Here is a 23,653-nt window from a genome sequence, read left to right as displayed (position 1 = left end):
ATTGATTTCGTACTTACATTGATTAACTAACTATAACAGTTTCATACTACACTAAATAACATTAAAAAGTCTGGCTAATGGCGTAAGTCCTACACACGCACTCATTAATCAGATTGGAAGTGCTTTAGCGGACACCAGGAAGTATCAGAATTGTCCTGAATCTAGCAATGATGTAAACAATGAGTGGGACGAATGAAATGAGTTTGCGGAAGATTAGCTTTTATAAACATTCGATTGGAAAGTTCAGAATTTCTGAGTTTTGTGTGTTTCTGGTTAATTTCAGAAAGAATGAAGAAACTAAAAACCATCAAATGACATAAAAGTTGCTTTGATTTACACCATTATTTTTTAGGATGCTTATTGTTACAAAAAAAATCTTCAGAAATAATAAATGATTATTTAAATGCAATGCATCAGAATAATTGAATTGGACGCTAACATTACATTGGTGTGGTTGTTTCATAAGTCCATACAAGTTAATAATATTCGCCGTTGCTTTCAAAAAGCGGGAAATGCAGAGTTCAAAGGAATCAAATCACAATGACAAATTTGTGATGAAAATAAAGTTTTCATTGAATAATTAATTACAGGGAAAATGAAAGTTGTTTGAAAGCATCATAATAATTAAAGATATTTCGTACTATATATTGTTTAAGCTCAAAAGGAATTTTCAACTAAATCTTTTAATCACTTAATTGAATTGCCTGAATGCTGTATGTGCAATGTTTGATTGAATTTTTACATTTTTAAACAGTAGTTAAACCACTCATAAACATTACAATTCAATATAAAAATATTTGGAATGTATAGGCATGACAAGCATTCTATATATTTCTATTTAAATCAACATGAGGAAAATTCTCAAAATAGAAGGTGTCATCTAATTAGAAGTAAAAAAAAAAATCAGCTAAATGATTGATAACGAAATAAACTTGAAATCTATTTTAGAATGTCTCTTCATATCGCCAATCATGCCAAGTTGCCAAAACCGGAAAGCAAGACGACTGATGGAGAAAATAATGCTTCAAAGCATACATACGAAGCATTTAGTACATCCCAAACGGTTGTGCTAAAGGTATTGGTAAGCGGAACTGTCGAGTTTGTTTGCTTGGGTTGCTCTAATCGTGACAAACTCAAGCAGCATATTAAAGTAAGTTTCAATTAAATTACGTTCAAAATAAACCGAAGTGAATTTGGCTTCATGGTGCACCGAAGATATCAAATGAAGGGATTATTAGAGTCAGCTTTTATCAGTTTTGAATCGAAGTGGTAAAGTGTTTGAACAGAATAATGCATTAAGCGTATTTAACAATATTACTACAAAATTCATCTGAAATTATATAGCATTACTATTATAACAGTCTTTTTACTTTCTCGTATACATAGTATAGAGAAAAGATTGTAATCGTCAAAAAATTCGAATTTGAGAGTTTGACGAACCTCCACGTTTCAGACCTTCCTGAGTAAAAATGTCCGTCCGTCTGACTGGAATAAAGATAATTCAGAATCGCTTTGAGATAGAAGGATAAAATTTCGATATAATCTTTGCACCAAATTTGTAGACTTTTATCAAATATTGAGCAAAATCTGTTTCGAGGAAGTCTGTCCGTGCACCTGTTCTGTAAGTTAACACAATAGCAACAAAACGATGAGAACAAGGTGAATAAAATTCTGAGCCAAATCCAGCCAGGGGTTGACCGTCTGTCGGTCTGTATTTTCAGAAACATGTGCACGCGATAACTCAAAAACGACTAAAATATATGAACTTTGATATGAAATTTTGTGTCAAATGTTTGTTTCAATCGATGGTAAAAGTGTGTCTAAAATACAAATTTGATTTTTGGATACTTTTCAAAACATTCCATGGATACATCGCCACAGATAACGTGATAGAGTCAGGAAAAATTGCTAAATTCGCGCCAAAATTAATATTTCATAACTATTGTAAGCCAATGCCATGCAAGGAATTTTCTGGGATAACTCTTTTATTAGAGAGTATGCGAGATATTTTTAGGGAGAGTATTTACGACCTGAAGTTCGATTAACGATCTGCAAGAGAAATGGCGTAGGTTGTTGGGCGGATCTTCCTTGAGGTTGCAATTAAATTGGTCTAAAATAATCTAAAATAATGAAATTCAAAGTTTTATAACTTGGTCAGTTTTTAACTTACTTAACTTAGAAGAATCGAACATTTTTGTTTATAATATAAAACATTCACGATATTTTTTTACCAAATACCACTATTAACGTTGGAGGACATTATTAATATTTAGTTTCTGCAATTTTTTCAGTAGCATATTTATTAAATTAAAACAACATAAGATAAAATTCTTTATTACATTCAAAGCATGTGTGGCGATCTATTCAATCCCTATTCAAATCCAATCTCGCCTTAATTTGTTACTAATCATAGTTTTACTTGAATTCTCTTTTCATCCTTCATATTGAAATACTCGCCATTGTAACTTCAATATCTGGAATCTCGTCTGTATAAATATTATAGCTATTGTGTTTGAATTAGGCAGTATTCAGCTTATTTTTGCTCGAATAAATTGTTCATAAGTCTCTAATGTGTGTTTTAATGAGCACTGGCAGTGTGCCATACAGTTAAAGCAAAATTTCCAAAGAATTGATTCCTACAGATCTTTAAACCTGGAAGTGCATCCATCTTATATCTATATTAGCTACTGAGTGACAATTAGGTCAGACACTATGTATATCATGATTTCATTCTTTTTCAATCACAATTTTGTTAGAGGACATCCTCCACCAATCCAAAAATTACCCGCATGTCACTCCTCAAGGACTACTTGACAACACTAAATAGGTTGAGCAGATATCGAAAGATCAACTCATTTCCATGTCGCCCCCTCCCCTGAAGCAAGGGAGATCCGAATCACTTCCGCACTTAACACGTCATTAGCAGTTTTGGATGGTTGATCACCGAGGGAGGACTCGTGCCAACACACCCGGGAAAAGAAGCTACAACTGAGATCGAGGTTAAGTACCCTTCGTAACAGTAACAATCCAAGAAAAGCGAATGTTCTCGATTACATCTTAATGAACTATTTCCTGAATTCAGGTACACAGTCCCCACTTCTGAGAAGAAAATTATTTAAGAGTTATTTTGGGCAGGCACTTCTTTAAATTTCATTTTATTTCGTTTAATTACTTAGCATTGCGGCTCATCCCCCCCCCCTCCTTCTTACAATAAGCAGAAATGGAATGCGGAGAACGTGATTATAAGTTGTTCGCAATTTAATCACGTGGCAATTGTGGAATGATTGGTTGCTGAAACGCAGATGAAATAATTAAAATTCTTCTCAATTTTTCATCTAGGAAAACTCTATTGAAGAGGCTATTGCTAAAAATAATATAGCGGGCATGATCGATCTACTTGAAAATTTCTAGCATATTTGTTAATAAACAGCAGAGTGTAAAATTGTGGATCTTAGGTGGCACTGTGAACGCCAAGATCGCTTTAGTTTTTATTTTCAGCACCCCGCATATGAAAGCTTTATACTCTGTATTATAGCAAAGAAAAGCGAATACACATTCGGAATGCTTTTTTTTTCAATCAAATGAAATGAAAATTTTACTAAGAACAACAATTTTAGTAACAAGATCATACAAGAATTTTTTTTATTACTTATTTTATTATTTATTTATTTAAGTTTTTGCATCTTTCAGTTATTCGAATCGACAGACCCTTTGATAGATTTAACTTAAAATTTAATACATATTTAGACTTAAAGTGCTAAAGCTGATCACTACCTTTCGTGTATCTCAATCGCTGCGTTTCGATTTAACGTGTTCATATTCATTTGAAAGTATAGACCAATTAGACAATTAACTCTGCTCGGATTTGGTTTAAAATTTCATATACAAGGCTATATTTTAGATGTAAATCTGTATATTAAATTTTATCTATCTAGTTCTTAGTGTTTTGTGGTTTTCGTGTTCACCAGCATTCGTATGGACAGACTTCCATCGAGTCGATTTCGCTCAAACTGAAAAAAATCTTACAAATTTAGCGTAAAGGTCAAATACAAAATTTTGTTTGGCTAACTCAAAGCTTTTTTATGTTATCGTATTCAGAAACAAACAAAATTAAGATTCTGACGAATCACAACGTTCAATCCTCCTAGAGTCCAATAAAACGCATTTTTTTTTAATTATCTGTCTGTATATAATTAAAAACCATGAAACGGATGAAATTTGATATGAGGACTCAACACCAAATTCTTACATTTCATTCAAATTTTGAGTGAAATCTATTTACAAGAAGCCTGTCCAAGTATAAATGAGCATGATAGTTAAAAAGTGTAAATAATTAGATAAATAAAATTTGGTCCACAGATTTACCTTCTAATGAGAAGATTTGTAACAATTTTTGATCCAAAGGAAATTAGTCAAGGGATTGATGGTTTATTGGTCTGAATCATTGAGTGCATGAAAGTAAATGCGATCACTGAAAAACAGAAATATTTCGAGAAATGAAATTTGATTTACATTCTAACAGAGAGACCTCTTGTGAATGAATTTTAGTGATACGGCTACTAAAATTATAAATCAGTATATTAAATTTTGATTTTCATCTTCCTCAAAAATAAAAAGAAAAGGAAATCCAAAATTCGAGAATTCGAGAAATGAAATTTGATTTACATTCTAACAGACAGACCTCTTGTAAATGAATTTTAGTGAAACGGCTACTAAAATTATAAATCAGTATTAAATTTTGATTTTCATCTTCCTCAAAAAAGAAAAGAAAAGAAAATCCAAAATTCGAGAAATGAAATTTGATTTACAGGCTAACAGACAGACCTCTTGTAAATGAATTTTAGTGATACGGCTACTAAAATTATAAATCAGTATATTAAATTTTGATTTTCATCTTCCACAAAAATGAAAAGAAAAGGAAATCCAAAATTCGAGAATTCGAGAAATGAAATTTGATTTACATTCTAACAGACAGGCCTCTTGTAAATGAATTTTAGTGAAACGGCTACTAAAATTATAAATCAGTATTAAATTTTGATTTTCATCTTCCTCAAAAAAGAAAAGAAAAGAAAATCCAAAATTCGAGAAATGAAATTTGATTTACAGGCTAACAGACAGGCCTCTTGTAAATGAATTTTAGTGATACGGCTACTAAAATTATAAATCAGTATATTAAATTTTGATTTTCATCTTCCACAAAAATGAAAAGAAAAGGAAATCCAAAATTCGAGAATTCGAGAAATGAAATTTGATTTACATTCTAACAGACAGACCTCTTGTAAATGAATTTTAGTGAAACGGCTACTAAAATTATAAATCAGTATTAAATTTTGATTTTCATCTTCCTCAAAAAAGAAAAGAAAAGAAAATCCAAAATTCGAGAAATGAAATTTGATTTACAGGCTAACAGACAGGCCTCTTGTAAATGAATTTTAGTGATACGGCTACTAAAATTATAAATCAGTATATTAAATTTTGATTTTCATCTTCCACAAAAATGAAAAGAAAAGAAGATAAATGAAATTTGATTTACAGGCTAACAGACAGACCTCTTGTAAATGAATTTTAGTGATACGGCTACTAAAATTATAAATCAGTATATTAAATTTTGATTTCCATCTTCCTCAAAAAAGAAAAGAAAAGAAAATCCAAAATGCGTACACGTTCTCCCCCCGCCCCCAATATTCTGCAGGGCTTACGTGCATGATCCTACTTTCCACGCCAATATAGGAATGGAATACATTCCACTTATGTTGCCAACTTTCTTCTTGTCCCGGTTTCCGGTGATGAGGATAGTAAACGTTGCGTAGCGTTCAAGGCTTTTCCGTACGTTCACAATTATTATGCGAAGCGGAAGAGAAGCATCACAGACACAAAGTATACAAAAAGTTTCGAAGAGATCATTTTCGCAAGTTTTCTTTCTAATAGCAAGAAGATTCTTCGTTCTTGCAACCTATTCTCATACATTTAAGTTCTCTGGCAAACACAGAAGCTTAGGCTTATTTAACTTGGCTTACTACGAACTTTTAAATCCGATCAACTTTTATGTAAACAAAGCGGAAATGTCAGGGGATTTTACAGAATCTTAAAAAGTGGCATTTAGTTGCATCCAACGTGGACTTCTTCGCATCATTCGACTTTTAAGAAGACTTATACTTGGTAATCTCTCTATTTGCTCAGTTACTTTTTCGCATTAGAAGCACACGAACAGAAAGTATTGTTATCGACAAAAAAAAAAAAAAAAATTGGAACTCGAGAATTCGATGAATATCCACATTTCAGATCTTTTTTTGTTTGAAAATACATTTTCAGCATTATGCCTGTCTGTGAACTTAACCGAATAACTTAAATATGCTTGGTGATAGACGGATGGAATTCGATATGTGGATTTCAGACCAAATTTGTGCATTTCTATCAAATTTTGAAGGAAATCCGTTTTGAAACAGTCTGTCTGCTTGGCAGTTCGCATACAAGAGAACTCGATAACAACAAAAAGTAAAAATTTTACTTGATAAAATTTAGTACACAGCTTTAGCATAAAAATGTGGATTCTTGTCGAAGTTTGAACCAAATCTGTTAAAGGCTGACCGTCTGTCGACCTGTACTTTCGAATACATGTAAACGCAATGGCTTAAATCAATGAAATTCTATATATTATCTTGTGACTACAATTGCAATTCCCTGTCATTTTAATTTGAATCAGTTGGAGGAAAAAGGAGTCTATAATAGATATTCGAACTATAGATACAGCAAAAATGCTATATTCTCGCCAAAGATCTATTTTTCATAACCATTGTTTGTCATGTTTGGCGGCTTTACCCAAGGTCCGCAATTTTACGTTGTGGAAATGGAAAAACCCAAAAAAACTATGTAGATGAAATCCAATACATAAATTAATTAATGGAAATTTAGGTAATTTTTGCTCAAATCCATTAAAGGAGGGATCATCTATCTGCCTGTTTATTTACATTTATGTGACATTCAAAAATGCAATGAATAAGGTAAATGAAATTTGTAGTCCCAATTTGTGATCAAAAACTGTAGATTGTTATTAGAATCTGAATCCAATCGGTTAGAAGGGAGACATCGAAAATTTGTAATAGGCTTCCTTCTTTATATTGCGAAACACTCCCACTGGGGGGGGGTACTCAAAAAATAAGATGAGAACCTTCGGGCTTGTTGGTTGGTTCTCGCCGCCCTAGTAGGAACAGAAAGAGGTGAGCGTGGACTTAATTCCCTAAGGAAGAGTTGTGCCGTGGCCGGTGATGGCTCTTGGAACTCCACCATAGTTCCCGCCAGCGTTGCTATCGCAGTGGTCCGGTCATTCAGTTTTATCCGTGTGTCTACAAGCAGGTGAGAGTAGTCAGTGATATACTACGAAACACAAAAAACATCTATTGAATCACAGCAAGCGAGAAACCGATTGGGGAAGAGGACTCCTTCTTGCAGACTTGCCGTGACTTTAAAATGTTTGCTGCCCCTTTACTCACCCTAAGACTTATGATGCATTCAGGAGATGCAGACCTTTATAAAGACAATCAAAACGAAGGTGTTGTATTATCTTAATATAAGAAGAAGGGATATTTTTTGCTTGACTAAGAAGTCAAGGAGAGAATTCTTCCCAGTGATTTTAAACTTATTTGACTAATTTTTCATGGATAGATATTCTTTCCAGATATGTCTTAATCATTTTAATACTAAGCAAAAACATAGGCACTAAGAAAATCCCCCTACAGAAGAAATAGGAATGATTTTTGAAACATAAAATAAAAACGTAAAAGGGGCAAAATAGAAACTTGCCCTTGGGGCGATTTCTGTAATTAAAGTATGGATGGGCGGGGTTCGTTCCCACGGTAACAATCGCAATTTAGGCAAACATATTTTCATGCATAAAAATTGGAGATAATTTCAGTTCTTACAAAGTAGATTCCTAGGGAATTAAGAACGTACGTGCAAGACTAGTAATTAAGGAAAAATTAGATTTCCATGCGTTTTTGACCATGTAAAATGTTTAAAATCATCATTATTCTTATGTTAAGCAGGGGTGTTCTTTTCTTTTCATGCTGCAGTGGTAATGAGAGGTTCTATACTTAGAATATATTTCTCTACTTTCTTTACTAGATGCAGCCGACCTATAAATTATTATTATTGACCCAATTCTTGTTACATAAATTTATTAATTAGGTGAACAAAAATTTTCGAAGCTAAAGTTCATCAAATATTCCAAAATAAAATATTATTATTTGCGTGAGCCACATTTGAGTCACGGATAAACTACGATTATGTATATAAAACTGGCGATATTATTAATGATGCCTATTCGAAAATAGCCAATATTTTTATGAATAAAATTTTGTACTTATCGCATAAGTTTATTTATTCGAGAAAAAAAAATAATATAAAAAGAAAAAAAAATTCTAATGAAACTAACATATTAAATGTACAACTATTATTGACCCAATTCTTGTTATATAAATTTATTAATTAGACGAAGAAAAATTTTCGAAGCTAAAATTCATCAAATATTCCAAAATAGAATATTATTATTTGCGTGAGCCACATTTGAGTCACGGATAAACTAGGATTATGTATATAAAACTGGCGATATTATTAATGATGCCTATTCGAAAATAGCCAATATTTTTATGAATAAAATTTTGTACTTATCGCATAAGTTTGTTTATTCGAAAAAAAATAATATAAAAAGAAAAAAAAATTCTAATGAAACTAACATATTAAATGTACAACTATTATTGACCCAATTCTTGTTATATAAATTTATTAATTAGACGAAGAAAAATTTTCGAAGCTAAAATTCATCAAATATTTCAAAATAAACCTTTAATACTTGCGTGAGCTACATTTGAGCTTTGGATAAACTAAGATTATGTATATAAAATTGGCCATATTATTGTTGATGCATATTCGAAAATAGCCAATGTCTTTATGAACGAAATTCTGTATTTATCCCAAAAGTCTATTCATTTGTAAAAAATAATATAGTAAGAAAATAATTCTAAAGAAACTAATAAATTAAACTTACAAAACATAATTTACAAATTTACAATGAATTTTACAATTTTTACCAATATTTCAGCATTATTCTCTTACTAAAGAAAATATCTTATATAAACATAACATAAACGGAAAAAGGTTGCCTTTTTTAATTTATTCAATGGCATTTGAAAATATACTACAACAGCAGGTGCCCAATATTATGTGCCATGACAACCAAAACATAACATAAACAAATAATAATGGCCAAAAGCTCTTAAGCAGAAATTTGAAACAAAAGCCCTTATTCAAAGAGAGATAGCAGGCCATTATGTGTAATTCTGACTAGCATTATAAATAAAGAAATGTGGTGAAAGCTTAATGATGTGAATGTTACACAATGTCATCATTTTGACAGTTTAACTAACCTTATTTTTAGTTTAAAAAGAAACAGTAAATCTCGATTAAAACTTATAATTGTATTTTTTCTGATGATACTTTCTTGTCCACAAAACTTCATATAAATATTAACCTTTTGCTGTTAATGTGGACTATATATACAACGATCAAATTCTAACAAGTCACTTATGGGTTATTAGTTATCTTTATAATTTTTAATTACAGTAATTATGTAATTTAAAAATGTTTCCAGCTGTTCTAATTTGTTAAATGAATGGAAAATTTGTAATTTAAAGAAATTTAATTATTTAAAATTACTTACAATATACAAAATTGAGTTATTTTTAAAGCATTATTCAGAACCTTTTAAAATCCTTCTTTCAAATAGGTCAATAGGAAAGCAATACATTATGAAATAAAGTCTTAATCTTGTAACACAACATAAATACTTTTTATGCAAACTATAATTCATCCAAAAACATCGACTTATTTTAATTTTTTTTCCTAGCAATTACCAGGTTTATTCTAAAGAAATGTGTCCATACATTCTCTAATTTTGATATAATTGCTTAATACACTGCAAGTAAAATCGCTTGATGAAAAATAATGCAAACACAGTTAACTTAAAAAATGTGCTTTAACAATGAAGCTACTGTTTTTTTAAGCTATATTTCTGAAGCAGTATTAACATAATTAACACAGTTAAAAACTGAATTAAACTTCGATAAATTTGTCAGTTAATTCTTATTACATATAACGAGATTTCTTGTTTCATGAAACGTATCTCACATGCTATATGAGTGTCTACGGTATTTACAAGTTGTTTTGTTTATAATGTAGAAAATCAGTGGCCCAAACTCTATTTTTATTGACTCTGGGAATTTGGAAAGATTAAATCTCAATATCATACTACAAATTCTGACTCAATTCCATTAATCCTGTTAGCAAATTAAGTGCCATGTGAGTCACCGGTACCTAATATTTCTTCACAATAATATCTAGCAATATATTTTCATTTGGTACTTCGTGAGTTACCGGTCAATGACTGTACTTTTCGTTCAGGTCACACCAATCACTGTTGACAGACAGTATAACTTATGTTTAGATTGCGTTAAACATAGTTTGATATAAATTTCAAAAATTATATTCCCTTAGTAAATTTTAATCTGAGGATCACAAAATAATGTACCTGAATGCACGTAGTTTCATCGTAACTTTACATAAATCTCTGGTTGTCAATATGTCAAAGAAATCGGATATGGCAGACTATATAAAACAAACGCCAAAATATTAGCATTTTCTTTGTAAGTAAAATAGCAGAAAACTGAATAACTGTATAGAAAGCTGCCATAGATTTATTTCACCCTTCCCCAAAATGAAATGTACCCTAGCATGCGACATTTGCTGTGCATTCCTCGAGAGTTTCGGTAGACCTAGCCAGTTAATTACGTAATAACACTTTATTTGCATTTTGAAATACATTGCGTACAATGAGATAGATGAAATTTCAAAACTTAAATGGCCAGCTACAAGTAAAGCTGACAGCATAAATAGAATACTAGGTGAGTCACTTCGTTCAGTTAACCCTTTATCATTTAAGATGTATAATTACCCGTCTGTAAATTTCTCTGGCAGTGAATGGGTTAAATATTTCTAAATATGATATAAGTGTGCTTAAAACCAACTAAAAGAGAACTATAAATTATATTTAAATTAAAATAAATTTATATTTAATATTGAAATTGTTCCATTACAGAGCGACCTTTATATAGCTACAAGTGGGAGAGGAAAAAAAATGTTTCGCTTTTCAACTATCGCACACTTTCTATGTACCATCCAAATTATACGTAGTCACCAATATTACACACAATTTGTTATTGACTGCTAGCTTGAATTGTTACTGATTGCAGGAATTATCTTACGTTGTCTTTCGAAAGTATTTTAGCTTCCCAGTGTCGAACATTACAGTCACAAGATAAAAGTCCTTGCTGCTACAAAACCTTATTTCCTCCTTTTCTTACGAGCACAGTGCTACCGAAGCATGTTCGATAATCAAACATCTAGTTGCAATTGTCTAAAGGCGGGAGCGTTCTATTTTAAGCTTAATGAGTAAACTCATTAACTTCAAGAACCAATTTTCTGTGCTTCCTTAGCGCATAAAATTAAATAAAGCAAAAGAACCAGGGTGGGGGGGAGATAGGGGGTAGGGGTGAAGGAAAAGATTCTGTCCGGCCTCACTCGGGAATTTGTTCCCTAACCCTTTGACATTTCCTGCCGAAACAAACGAAGAAACGTCATCACGACTGTCTCATTTGTTAACGTAACTGTCACTTTGGTAAATTGCTTGTCGAAATAGAACAATGCTCCTCCTCCCCGCGAATTAAAAAAAGTAGCCAGGTCACGCGAAGAAACACGAAGGAAACGACGTTTTTGCAACGTTTCGTTTCGTTCATAGTTAAGTATCAACACGGACGTCGTTACGTATGATCTGTTTAGCAACAAAAGTTTCTTGTAACTTTCTGTTTGTTTATATTTGTATATATTAGATGATAAGGACGTCCGGTTTCGTTTTCATGTATTTCACATGTGGACACGAAGGCAAGAAAGAGAGAATGACACATAGTATAAACATAATAATTACTAGATTATTATAAAATCCAATCATTATGTGACTATTTCATCATAAATTATAAGTAGTTATTCAAAGTGTTTTTCATCGACCAGTCTCAGCGGTATGTGGTACACTTCTAAATGATGAAATGACCCAGTAGGTACCAAGAAATTTACATAACTACACAATGGGTAACCAACTCCAATTCCATGGATTAAGGAATCACAATTCAATTTGTGTTTATTAACTATACATAGTTTGCAACTGGAGTTTTATTTGTAATGCTAGGTGAAATAACTAAGTTTCAAAAGGTTTTAAAATGATGCACAATTGCAAAACTACTTAAATCCATAATGCCCCGCCCGCTATACACACTGGGGGCACCTAAAAATGGAAATGAGAAACTTCCAGTATGATTTCACTTTTCAGGTTGGCAAAATAAAAAATAAGTGATTTGCTCCTACATAACGATGACGGACAAGAGGCCTGGTCAAGAGATCAACTTGGCTGGTATTGATCATTTGGGGGTCAACCATCATTTCAGCCAGAGTGCTGTCGTTACAGTGATGACCATTCAGTTCAGTTTGGACAATATGGCAAAGAAGAGGTAGATTTTTTGATGTTGTGGATATGTCCAAAAGTTATAAACTTCTAAATATCAATTTAATTAATGTAAATAAAGAAAACAGCTTTAAGGGGAGAAAACCGTCCTTTTGATCAGATATTTGAACCTTTCCTGTTTCGTGTTGCTTTTTTCCATGGCTGAAGGATAAATGATGATTTTAAAACCACTGCCATTTTTCCTATGCGATGTTATGGACAAAGACACTGAAATTATAAGGAACTTAAATGTGTGTATGTGTTTGTGTGTGTGTGTTAAATTTCTTCTTAAAACGTCATAATTTCAAGACTTCGTTTCTCTTATACATCTTTCATGATGTAAAAAAATCCACCATTCATTAAAACTAAGGGTTTTTAAACACAAGAAATATTTGTTTAGTACATAGTAAATTTTGAGGTTCAAAAATAAACAATAATATCAGTGGCCAGGACAAAAGTTTCATACATCATTTCTAGCATCGTTTATCGAAAGTGGAGAATTTCCAACTAGTCACAATAAGTTGCGCCGTAGGGAAGTACATTAAAAATTGTCATTTGTTCAGTTGTCAAATAAATAAATTTAAAAAATAAAAACTTTATGAATTATAGAACATTAAGAAAAAAATATGTGCTTACATCGTATTATTAAAATTTTTATTAATTTTAATATGGTTATTCACACCCTTCTCAACATCGGATTTCATCCAAAATTGGAGAGAAATCTGCAAATTTGGAGAAGAGCAACGTCAAATTTCTTTGCCTGAATAAAATCATAACTCAGTTTCTCTCTGAATTTTTCAGACACTTAGTTCACAGATAGACATAATTCCAAATACTTTGAGATATAAAACGTGGAAATTCGTCAATTTTCTTGGTTAAAATGATTTATTCTTATAAACTTCATATACAAGAAAGCAAAAATAACAGAGGCAGATTACAACTTAAGGCCGGTGGGGTAAGAAGAGCTGTGAGTAGGTTCATTAAAAAGATAAATAAATCTAATTTACAAATAAAAAATACAATTTCCTTTAATATTAAGATATTATTAATATTTAGTCAAGTGTAAGTGGTCAGAGCCTTAGTATATTATTGCGTATATTTAATTATTACATCATTTATATATGTATATCGTTTGATTAAATAATACTGTGTGCAAATGCGGATGCACTACAGACATAAACCATAATGAATAAATAATAAGATATACATTTTCACAAAACTAATAAAATAAAAAATAATCTATAATAAATCATTAACATGTTGATCAAATTAAAAATGCTATAATTTTTTTAGCTATATGGATTAGTTTTTACTTTCTCGGACGCAAAGTATAGATAAAATATTGTAATCTTCAAAAATTTGACAAATTTCCACATTTTAGACCTCCCTGGATCCGAAAACACACATTTTATGGATCATGTCCATCTGTGACAAAGATAACTCAAAAAAGCTTTGAGCTAGGCGGATGAAATTTGGCACACGATCTTTACACCAAATTTACAAATTTCAATGAAATTTTGGGCGAAATACATTTAAAGGGAGTCTATATATCTGTTTATCCAAATATATGTTAAAATGATAACTATAAAACGAACACAGACGCATAAATTTTGGTATACAGGTTTATCAGCTATAGAAGCTATCAAATTTGGAATCATACCCATCAAGGGATTGATTTTCTGTCATTTCACAATGTAGCTTTGTGACTCATTTTCATTTCAATCGGATGGAGTGAACGCGTCTAAAACACTAACTAGGGCTCTACGAACTGCATGCCAGAGCTAAAACAATCGCCAAGAATCACAAGATATTATATTCAGTAAAAATACTAAATTCACGCCAAAGATCAATATTTCCTAACTATTGTTCGCCAATGCCATGGAAGGCATTTGCGGTCTTACCTAATGTGCACAGTTTTATGCGAAAGGAGAGGGGATAAAAATTTATTAGAGGGTTGCGAAAAAGATTTGGAGAGGAAACCAATCCTGCTGGTTTAAAAGAGCGCCTCCTGATGTGCATTGCCAAGCGCTGCAAAATGACTAAATCCGCCAGTGAAAAGGACAAAAGCAACAAGTGCTTAAATCATTCTTTAAATATAAGAAATAATAAAACGGGTTTTTTATAATAAGGAAAAATAGGGTTAATAATAAGGAAAAACTTATGCAAATTGGATAATCAGATGTGGAAACATAGAGCGTCTCAAACTCTGATCTTTGACGGTCTGCCAAATGTTTTGTCTGAAAAGGCGCCAAAACACACACATCAACAAAGAGTATTCCTATTCAACAAGCAGAATTTACGATGGCCCCAAAGTAAGGTTTTGGGTTACACTTCGTGCGATTTTTTTTTTTATATCACTTCGCTAATTTTTGGTGACATTCATTTTTGTTTAAAGCTTTGTGGAAGTAAAACAACGAGAACGGTCTCTGCAAAACATTCTCGTGTACTCAGTAATAAATGAAGCCCCCCCCCATTTCGCATAAAATGGTGAAGAGCAGGCCAGAGCGCGGACGATACGAATGCCTTATTTTTGTTTTCAGAATCCCGCATATGAGAGTTTAATGCTTCTTCGTATGGTTAAGAAAACTGAATATGCATTTTGTACGTCTTAATTTTCTATGAAACCAAATTCTGGCAAAGAACAAAAATTTTAGAAACAAGATCCTATACTGAATTTCATTCATTTAAATCCTCTCGTTGTTGAGTTACCGCATTTACAATCGTGAGAAGATAAAGATCAAGAAACGGTCAACCCCTTGAGGAATTTAGCTCCAAATTTGCAAAACATCTATACTACGAATACTAAAATTGTGTACCAAATTTTATCCATTTAATTCTTTATGATTTGTGGTTTTCATTTCGGCCAACCAGATATACTTCAAAATTTGGTAGAAATTTAGATATTCGATGCAAAGACCAAATACCAAAGTTCAACCGTCTAGTTCAAACATTTTTGAATTTCGTAATGTACACTACCCAGTGCCGCAAAATGTCAAACCCTACCACTAAATAAATCTGGAACTATTTTTAAAGCTCGATCGTCTTGCTCCCGTGTCCAATGTCCTTATCTCTTAAAACTATAGTTAAGCTTGTAAACTATTTATCTATAACTGTTCATAATGCTCATTCAATTTAAATGCCATAACAATTTAATTTTGATTTTAAATAAATATTCGGGATTTTAATCCCACTTGCTTTGTATATGAACTCGAATCCAAAACTCGGCATCTTGTATCGGTCAATGTGCCTTTGAAGCATCTATATATTATCTATAATTCTGAACTATTTCCATATATGAGTGTCTACTGGATGCTTTTCAGCGTAATTAGTGCACTTTTTCTTTTTCGCTTAAAAAACAAAAGGGAGTGATAACTTCAAAACATTCTCGCATACTCTCTCATAACGATGTTATCCTCCCTGAGATCGCCTTACATGGCATTGGCGTACAATAGTTACGAAATATTAACTTTTGGCTTGAATTTAGCATTTTTACTGAATCTTGCGTGCCATTTTGTCGAGTATATTTACGATTGTCGAGTATATTACGACACTGGCATACGATTAACAGTATCCAAAAACCGAATTTGTATTTTAGACATGCTTTTCTCAACTGATTGAAACAAAAATTTGATGCAAAATGACACTTGTAATCAAAAACTCCGCACAAATTTCAGAAATCAACTATTCATATATCCCCTCATTTCAAATTTCGCGTTCACATGCGAAAATGGTCAATTCTTCGATAGATTTGGCTCAAAACCTGATGGATGTCTATACTACAGGTGTTAAATCTGCGTACTGATTTTTATCTATCTAGCTTTCTTCGTTTCGTAATTATCGTGTTAACTTATATTCGAACGCCCGGACAGACGGACTTCCTGCGATCAGATTTTATTCAAAATTTGATTGAAATCTGCAACTTTGGTGCAAGGGCAGTATACCACATTTCAATCGTCTAGTTCAAAGAGATTTTGAGTTATCTTTGTCACAGAAAGACAGACAGTTGGACACTTTCTAAAAATGTATTTTTAGAAATCAGGGCGATCCAAAAGTATAGATTCGTCAAAATCTCGATTTCGAATTTTTTGATGATACTTTCTCTATACTACATATACGAGAAAGTGAAAATGAATAAAAGCTAATCCAAATGCAGTGAGTAATCATTTTTGAATAGCAGTACAACTGTAAATTAGAGTGTAACGCCTTCCTCTTTTATATTCCTTTGTTATGCTCTGCCTAAACTTCACTAGACTACTGTTGGAGCAACAAAAAAAAAAAAAAAAAAAAAATTGCTCCTACGGAGCTTTTCATTTGATTTTGGAAAAAAAAAACATTTTTATTTATAGATGCTAGTTATTAAATCAATAATCTTACAATTACCGGTTTACTACCAGTTTATTATTAGTTTCCTTTCTAGTCACTCAGATTATACTTATACATATATATATAGACATGAGAGAGAAAATTGTAAAATTTTCAAAGAACAAGAATTAATTATATATTCAATTAATTAGAAATAAGAAACATTTTGGATTTTTGATGTTTTGAACTACTACTGATAATTTTTCTGATTTTAAAGTAGTGATTTAACTATATTTAACATTAAGCTTAAGTCAATCACTCGAACCAAAATTTAAAAATTTGTGAGCAAAATTTGCAGTACTAATAAAACAAATTTCAATAATGGAAATTTAACCTATTAGTGGTTCTTTTTTAAAAAGCGCCTGGTTCAACTGATATTTTAATTTTAAATAAAAGCAGAAGATAAAGATTTTAAACGATAAAAGAATTTTATATATTATAATATTTTTTACACAAAAGTAGTTTTTAGTTAAAAATACTACACATAAAAAGATTTGAATCTTTGGAAATACCGGGTTTATCAATTAGTGAATAAATAAAATGAATCCATTTTCTTTAAAAAAATCTTTTTTTTTTTTCGGTACTTCAAAACGAAACTTCTGGTGTTTCATTTCCAATATTCAATCGATAGCTCGAACTCAACAAAGTAAAGTTTCAGCCATTAATTAAGAAACGTTGGTGCCCATTTTTTTTTATAATGGAGTCATGCGATACGAGAACATGATCCTTAGTTTTAATGAGAACATTGGACTCTTTTCCTCATTCTTTTAATTAGTTGAAATTTCACAAGAACAGAAGTTTTCGCGTCTCGTAGGAGGGTAGAGAAGCAAAGTTTCTTTCGCTACCTCCCACAACTTTAATTAGAGATTTTTCGCAGTCCCTCCACCCAACCCACGAAACTAATCACATCCCACGCTCTTTTGCGTTTAATTGGTGGGAATTCCGTTTTCATCCATCACCACTTCAGCGGACAATGCTCACTCCGCTGTTTTCCGTTTACGACGCACTTCATCATTCAATAAAAATTAAGACGGCAAATACCGGATATTGGTGAGTGCGATGAAGCTGGAGTGTGTCAGTGCAAAATAAAGCAGCGGGAGTGGTATCCTTAAAACTTTCTCGTCTAATCAATAATAAAAACGAAATCTGCTGATTGAAACCAAAATTTAACACAGAACTGCAACTGCAGTGAAAAAATCGCATACCAAATTTGATATATTTAAGTCATAGACTTTTTGAGTTATTGCATTTGCATTCTTCTGAAAGTAATTTGGCTCAAAATTTGATATGTATCTTTTAGATCATAAGGTCGTGTACCAAATTTTTTTTTGCGTCAAACTCTCTTCGTTTTGTAGTTATCTTGTAACATATATTCGAATATGCAGGTAGCCGTACTTACTCAGAATATATTTCAATCAAAATTGTTCAAAAGTCTTCACATTTGGTTTAAGAATCATATAAGAAATTTCAGCCATCTAGCTCAAAGCGTTTTTGTGTTATCGTGCTCACATACAGACAAATATAATGCAAATAATGTGTTTTTTCGTACTAAGGGGTGATCTAAAAAGTGGAAACTCATAAAACTCTCCAGTTCGGATTTTTTTAAAATTAAGTTTAATTTAATTTCTTTGAATTAACGTTTTAAATGAACCCTTTCTAAGGCCGTGGGAAGTATGCTTCCTACCAAATTTATCAATCTTTGCATGAAATTATGTAGGTTGGCAACAGTTCTGACACATTTTTTTAGAAGGACAGAAACTTAGATGCTTTAGTATCTCACACAAAATGATGTGTCTTGGTTTGTCACTTAATTATTAATCAATCAAATTAATTAATTAATCAAAGTAAATTTATCTAATAAGCTAAATGAATCCCTTTTCTTATTCTAATTTCAAGCCTAAAAATATTTTAACATAATATGACTAGAAAATAATGGCCCTTTAAAGGGTTAAGTCGATGAAATTGGTATTTCGCTGTTACATCAAATTTACTTACATCAATCAAATTTTAAATGAAGATTTCTCTATCCGGTTGCTCGGAAATAAGTTGAAACGTTAACTATAAAAGGAACAGAACCAGATAGACAGAATTTGATACACAAATTTAAGATCTAAAGTGTCCATATGTATCAAATTTGGTACCAAATCTGTCAAGAGGTTGGCAGGTGTGTTCCTTTAAATGCATATAAATATGATAATTCTAAACCGCAACAATTTAGGAAAATAAAATCTGATTCACTATTTTAGCATCTAAAGCGTAGGACTTAAAATTTTTTTAACCATATCTGTAAAAAACTTAACCGTCTATCGGTCTGTACTTTCAAAAATATGTAGACGCAATAAACTCAAATATACAATGACTTAAATATTTGATGTGACCAAGGTATGTGACCTTGCGACTTCAATGCAATTCTTTGACAAACTTTGGTCTCTTTGGAAAAAAGGCACCCAAAATATATATTCTATTTTCTGGTAGGTGCATGAATCACAACGCAGTGATGAGTCGCCAAAACGTCACCAAAGATGGCATAGTATTAGACTCTTTTGTAACTAATGTTCATCAATGGCATACGGTAAAATATACATAAGTACAATTATTAGAGAATATGAAATATAGTTCCGTAGAAACCACTCTCGCTGCTTTTAGACATCTAAATATATGTATAATATAAATGTGTTATATATATCATATTAAAATTATTCCAGAAATAGGAAAATTTCTGAGCAATATAGGATGAAATAAAAGCTTATAAAAGTTTAAAATATTCCATTTGATTTTTTTTATTTCATAAGTGTTTACACTACAGATATTAAATCTGTGTACCAAGTTTTATCTACTTAACTCTCTTCATTTTGTAATAATCGTGTTTACCTATATTCGAACAGCTGGACAGATGGAGTTCCTCTGAATAGGTTTTACTCAATATTCGACAGAAATCTACAGATTTGTAGTAAAGATTGCATACCAAGTTTCAACCAGCTAGCTTAAAGCGCTCTTGAATTGTGTTTGTCACAGACAGACAGACATTTTCCAAAAATATGTTTTTTGAGCTCGGATAGTTCTAAAACGTGGAAATTCGTCAAAATCTCGAGTTCGATTTCTATACTTTCTCTGTCCTACGTATACAAAAAAGTAATAAATATTTTTAAAAAAAAAACGTCATACATCCGATCCTTTTATGTTATAAGAAATCTCAGAGAAATGATAAAATAAACAACAACAAAAAACTATATTCACATATCTTTTCACAATCGAAATAAAAAGAAAACGCACAACTGCAGGTAATGATATAATAAATGGTATCAACACAAGTAAATAAAAGTTTCTTTTCAAAACGCAAAACAGCTGTTGGATATATTTTAAGTCTGGTTTCTTTTCTTCCTTGTGAAGAAAGAAAGAAAAGCTTCTTTTAGAAACGGTTCATTTTAACAACTGAATACTTTTTTTACAGTTTCTAGAAATACACGTAGGAATTTAGAAAAGCTATTTGATGCAAAATTTTGCAATGACAATTCTTTGCATTATCGAAATAGATCATGGCTGAAACTTACATAGATACGTAACAAGTGATTTATTGATAAGGTACTTGTCGGTTGTAACGGCGACCAAAAAGCGCCAAGAAAAAAATTCACCAATTTGGCGATTTCAATCGTCAAATTATACAGCATGTGATTTGCAGGTTCAAAATTTTCTATTATAAATAATAATGAAATTGAGTATATTTTTATAATTAGATGAAATTTTTTGGCGCTTTTTGGTCGCAATCGAATTGTACCATTGGTAATATATAAATGAAGACGCAACAAAATACTCACTTTGACACTGGTAGCCTTGTTTCCCAAAACCCCTGAAAAGAAAAAGAAAAAAACAATTAGTTCAACTTTTAATGCATCACTAAAACAAGAAAAAGGAATTTAAAAGATAAAAAGCGGGTAAAAAATAAGAATCATTTAGCTTCATAAAATTAGATCTGGTGACTGTTTAATTCCAGCTTTAAAACACTTTCCCTTTGAAATACTGAATATTCTTTGTACTAAACTCACAAGGTAGGAGTCAGAGCAAAAATTCTTTGATTCAAAATATTAACACAATTTTTATTCTAATATACATACGGAATAGAGTTTTGTAGCCGCTCTTGTAATACTAACCATAACTGACTATGATGACGTCAGAGACAGCGCCCTCTGAGCTCTGCAGCGCTATGACTCAGTTCAGGTCAGGCGACGGCATGTACTGCATGCCTTGATCCATGCTCTTACATCTATCTTAAAATTATTCCAAAATTTTGTATGTAAATTGTCTGTGTATAAAGTAAGCTGTTACACTATAAAAATAACGCAATAACTGTTCACTAATAACTGTTACAGTAATATGGACTTTTTAATGAACTCCTTAACGACCCTTCAGTTTTATTTCGAGTAATGCATAATTTTAAAACTACATGAGAGCTATTCCAGAGAATTTAATAAATCTGATCCATGAAAGGGCTGGTCAAACCGTGGTCAAATGTCATCTGGGCCGTTTGTCCAAACTTCCTCCCAATACCAATGGAAGGAATTTCACACGAAAAGCTTTAGCATATAGCAGGCCGATGTGAAATAGGATTATAGTACTCATTAGTTCTCCGTCCTGAAACCAAGACTCAGTGTGAAAGCCTTAAAGCGCGAAACAGAGGAATTCACTCACCGATATTGCGGTTTAATTCCAAACATAGAATTATACTCTATTGAGACATAGAGTACAATTCTATGTTTCGATTCGAGATTATAACACCAACAAATTAATTCATCAATAAGTTAAAACGTTTAACACTAAACTATTACCGATAAAAAAAAATTCTATATTATTTTTACCGAATATACTGTGTTTGCAGCTTTGTTTTGATGCATCGTTTTAAAAGAATGAAGAATTATTCATAAAAATATTTTCCAATATCGCTTCGATACAATCATATTAAACTTAAAAATTACGATTTTGGAATTTTTAACAAAACAAATAAAACTGCAATCGAAAATAAAATTATCTGTACAATAAAAACAATGCACATATTGCAGGCAGTTAATTAAAAAAAATAACTGTAATATACTATCAATTCCTTAAAATTCAATTGCTTCGATTTCTGCAAACATGTTATCCACGAAAAAAAGCTTATTGAATAAAACTAACAGAAAAGTACAACACAATAATCCACCTCTGTGGCAAATAAATCAATCATTTAAAATAAAAAAATATTAATAAACTCATTAAATATGTCTGCAATATTTTCAACAAAAAGGTGTAGGGATTTTATTACGATTTTCTAATAATAATTAAATCAATTAGCGTGGAATCGGAAGAGAGTTCTTTGCATGGAGATATTATTTAAAAAAAAAATAGATCACAGTTTGAAGATCAAAATGTTGATAAGTTATACTTTTTACATGTTTATTTTCAAAATGTGAAGACACATGAATCGCATTATTATCATGTGAAGACATTATTTTGTTTGGGTTTTGAAGCCTCAAAATGCACAAGCAGAAAATTGGAGATTTACCGCTTAGGCATTAATTTTTCGCTTCTAGGGTTAACAGAAAATGATGAAGAAGGTTGTCAAATTTGGCGGCTTATCGCAAACAAAAAGTCCAAATTTAGCGCGGATGTCAGCCATGTACCCGATTCTCCTGTCTGTCCAATAAAGGGCAGGATCGTAAGAAGTTATCGCCCGAAGAAGCACAGGGAAGAAAATGAGAATGGCCGCGGAACAGTGAGTTGGGATATGGAAATTATATATATATATATATATATATATATATATATATATATATATATATATATATATATATATATATATATAAAATTTTCCTTAATTTTCAATTCTTCCAGTTGGCAAAAAAAAAAAGGTTTTAGAGTTAGAACGATTTTGAAATAAAAAAAAAACATCGTTTTCTATAAATTGATGCATGCATAATCTGATAATCACATGATTGTTTAAACTGGTTTTTCACGGGGAAAAATTTGGCCTCGAAAAAAAATTTAGAGCTCGATTGATTTTGAGACGGTCAAAAATCATCGCTTTTCTACCGGATTTATACCACGTGACTTTAAAAAATAATGTTCCAACTTGATAACTTGAAAGTTACGATAGCAGATTTGAATTTTTTTTATAAATATTTTCATTATCAAATATTATCCATATATAAGTTATCACATATAATTTGCTATAAAATTACCTTATGTTTATGTTCAAAATTTTTTACATTTATTTCCAAAAACCTTTGCCAGATTATACATAAATTAAACAAAATGTTTTAGAATGATTTTTTCGATTCAAAGATTTTGCTTGAAAATTTCCTCGAATTACCGGTCATAGTTGCAATTGCTATTTAAGATATTATAATGACACATAAGGCACTCCTTGTTTTGGAAGTTATCAAGGGTTCGAAACAATTTAGTCGCTATGCAGTTCATGTTCAATCAACTGTGGTATATCAAACGTTAACACGTTAATGTGACGCGGATGTTTAAAGAGTGCGTTGGTGGTTCAGATAAAATCTGATAATCCGACCATCAGAAAGCGATTCAAAACAATGAAATCCGTCCTAAAATATGTTTCAAAACAGACATCAAGAAAAGAAATGATATCACTATTAATCCGCTTAAGCGAAAGCCCACGCAAATCAGTGAACTCTAACAATCTAAACAAACCGA

General features: G+C 31.5%; 1 protein-coding gene across 2 annotated transcripts in view; it reads right to left on the bottom strand.

The window, feature by feature from the left end:
* LOC129968826 (protein kinase C, brain isozyme-like) overlaps positions 1–23,653 on the bottom strand; it is a 195,985-nt gene that overhangs the window by 103,445 nt on the left and 68,887 nt on the right. For both annotated transcript variants that reach the window (XM_056083100.1, XM_056083099.1), the window contains exon 2: positions 20,782–20,813. In XM_056083100.1, the coding sequence (XP_055939075.1) occupies positions 20,782–20,813 (32 nt within the window). The remainder of the gene's footprint in view (positions 1–20,781; positions 20,814–23,653) is intronic.

The sequence above is a fragment of the Argiope bruennichi genome, chromosome 5, assembly GCF_947563725.1.
Source record: "Argiope bruennichi chromosome 5, qqArgBrue1.1, whole genome shotgun sequence".
Classification (NCBI taxonomy): Eukaryota; Metazoa; Arthropoda; class Arachnida; order Araneae; family Araneidae; genus Argiope; species Argiope bruennichi.
This window is presented reverse-complemented; position numbering and strand designations above follow the sequence as displayed.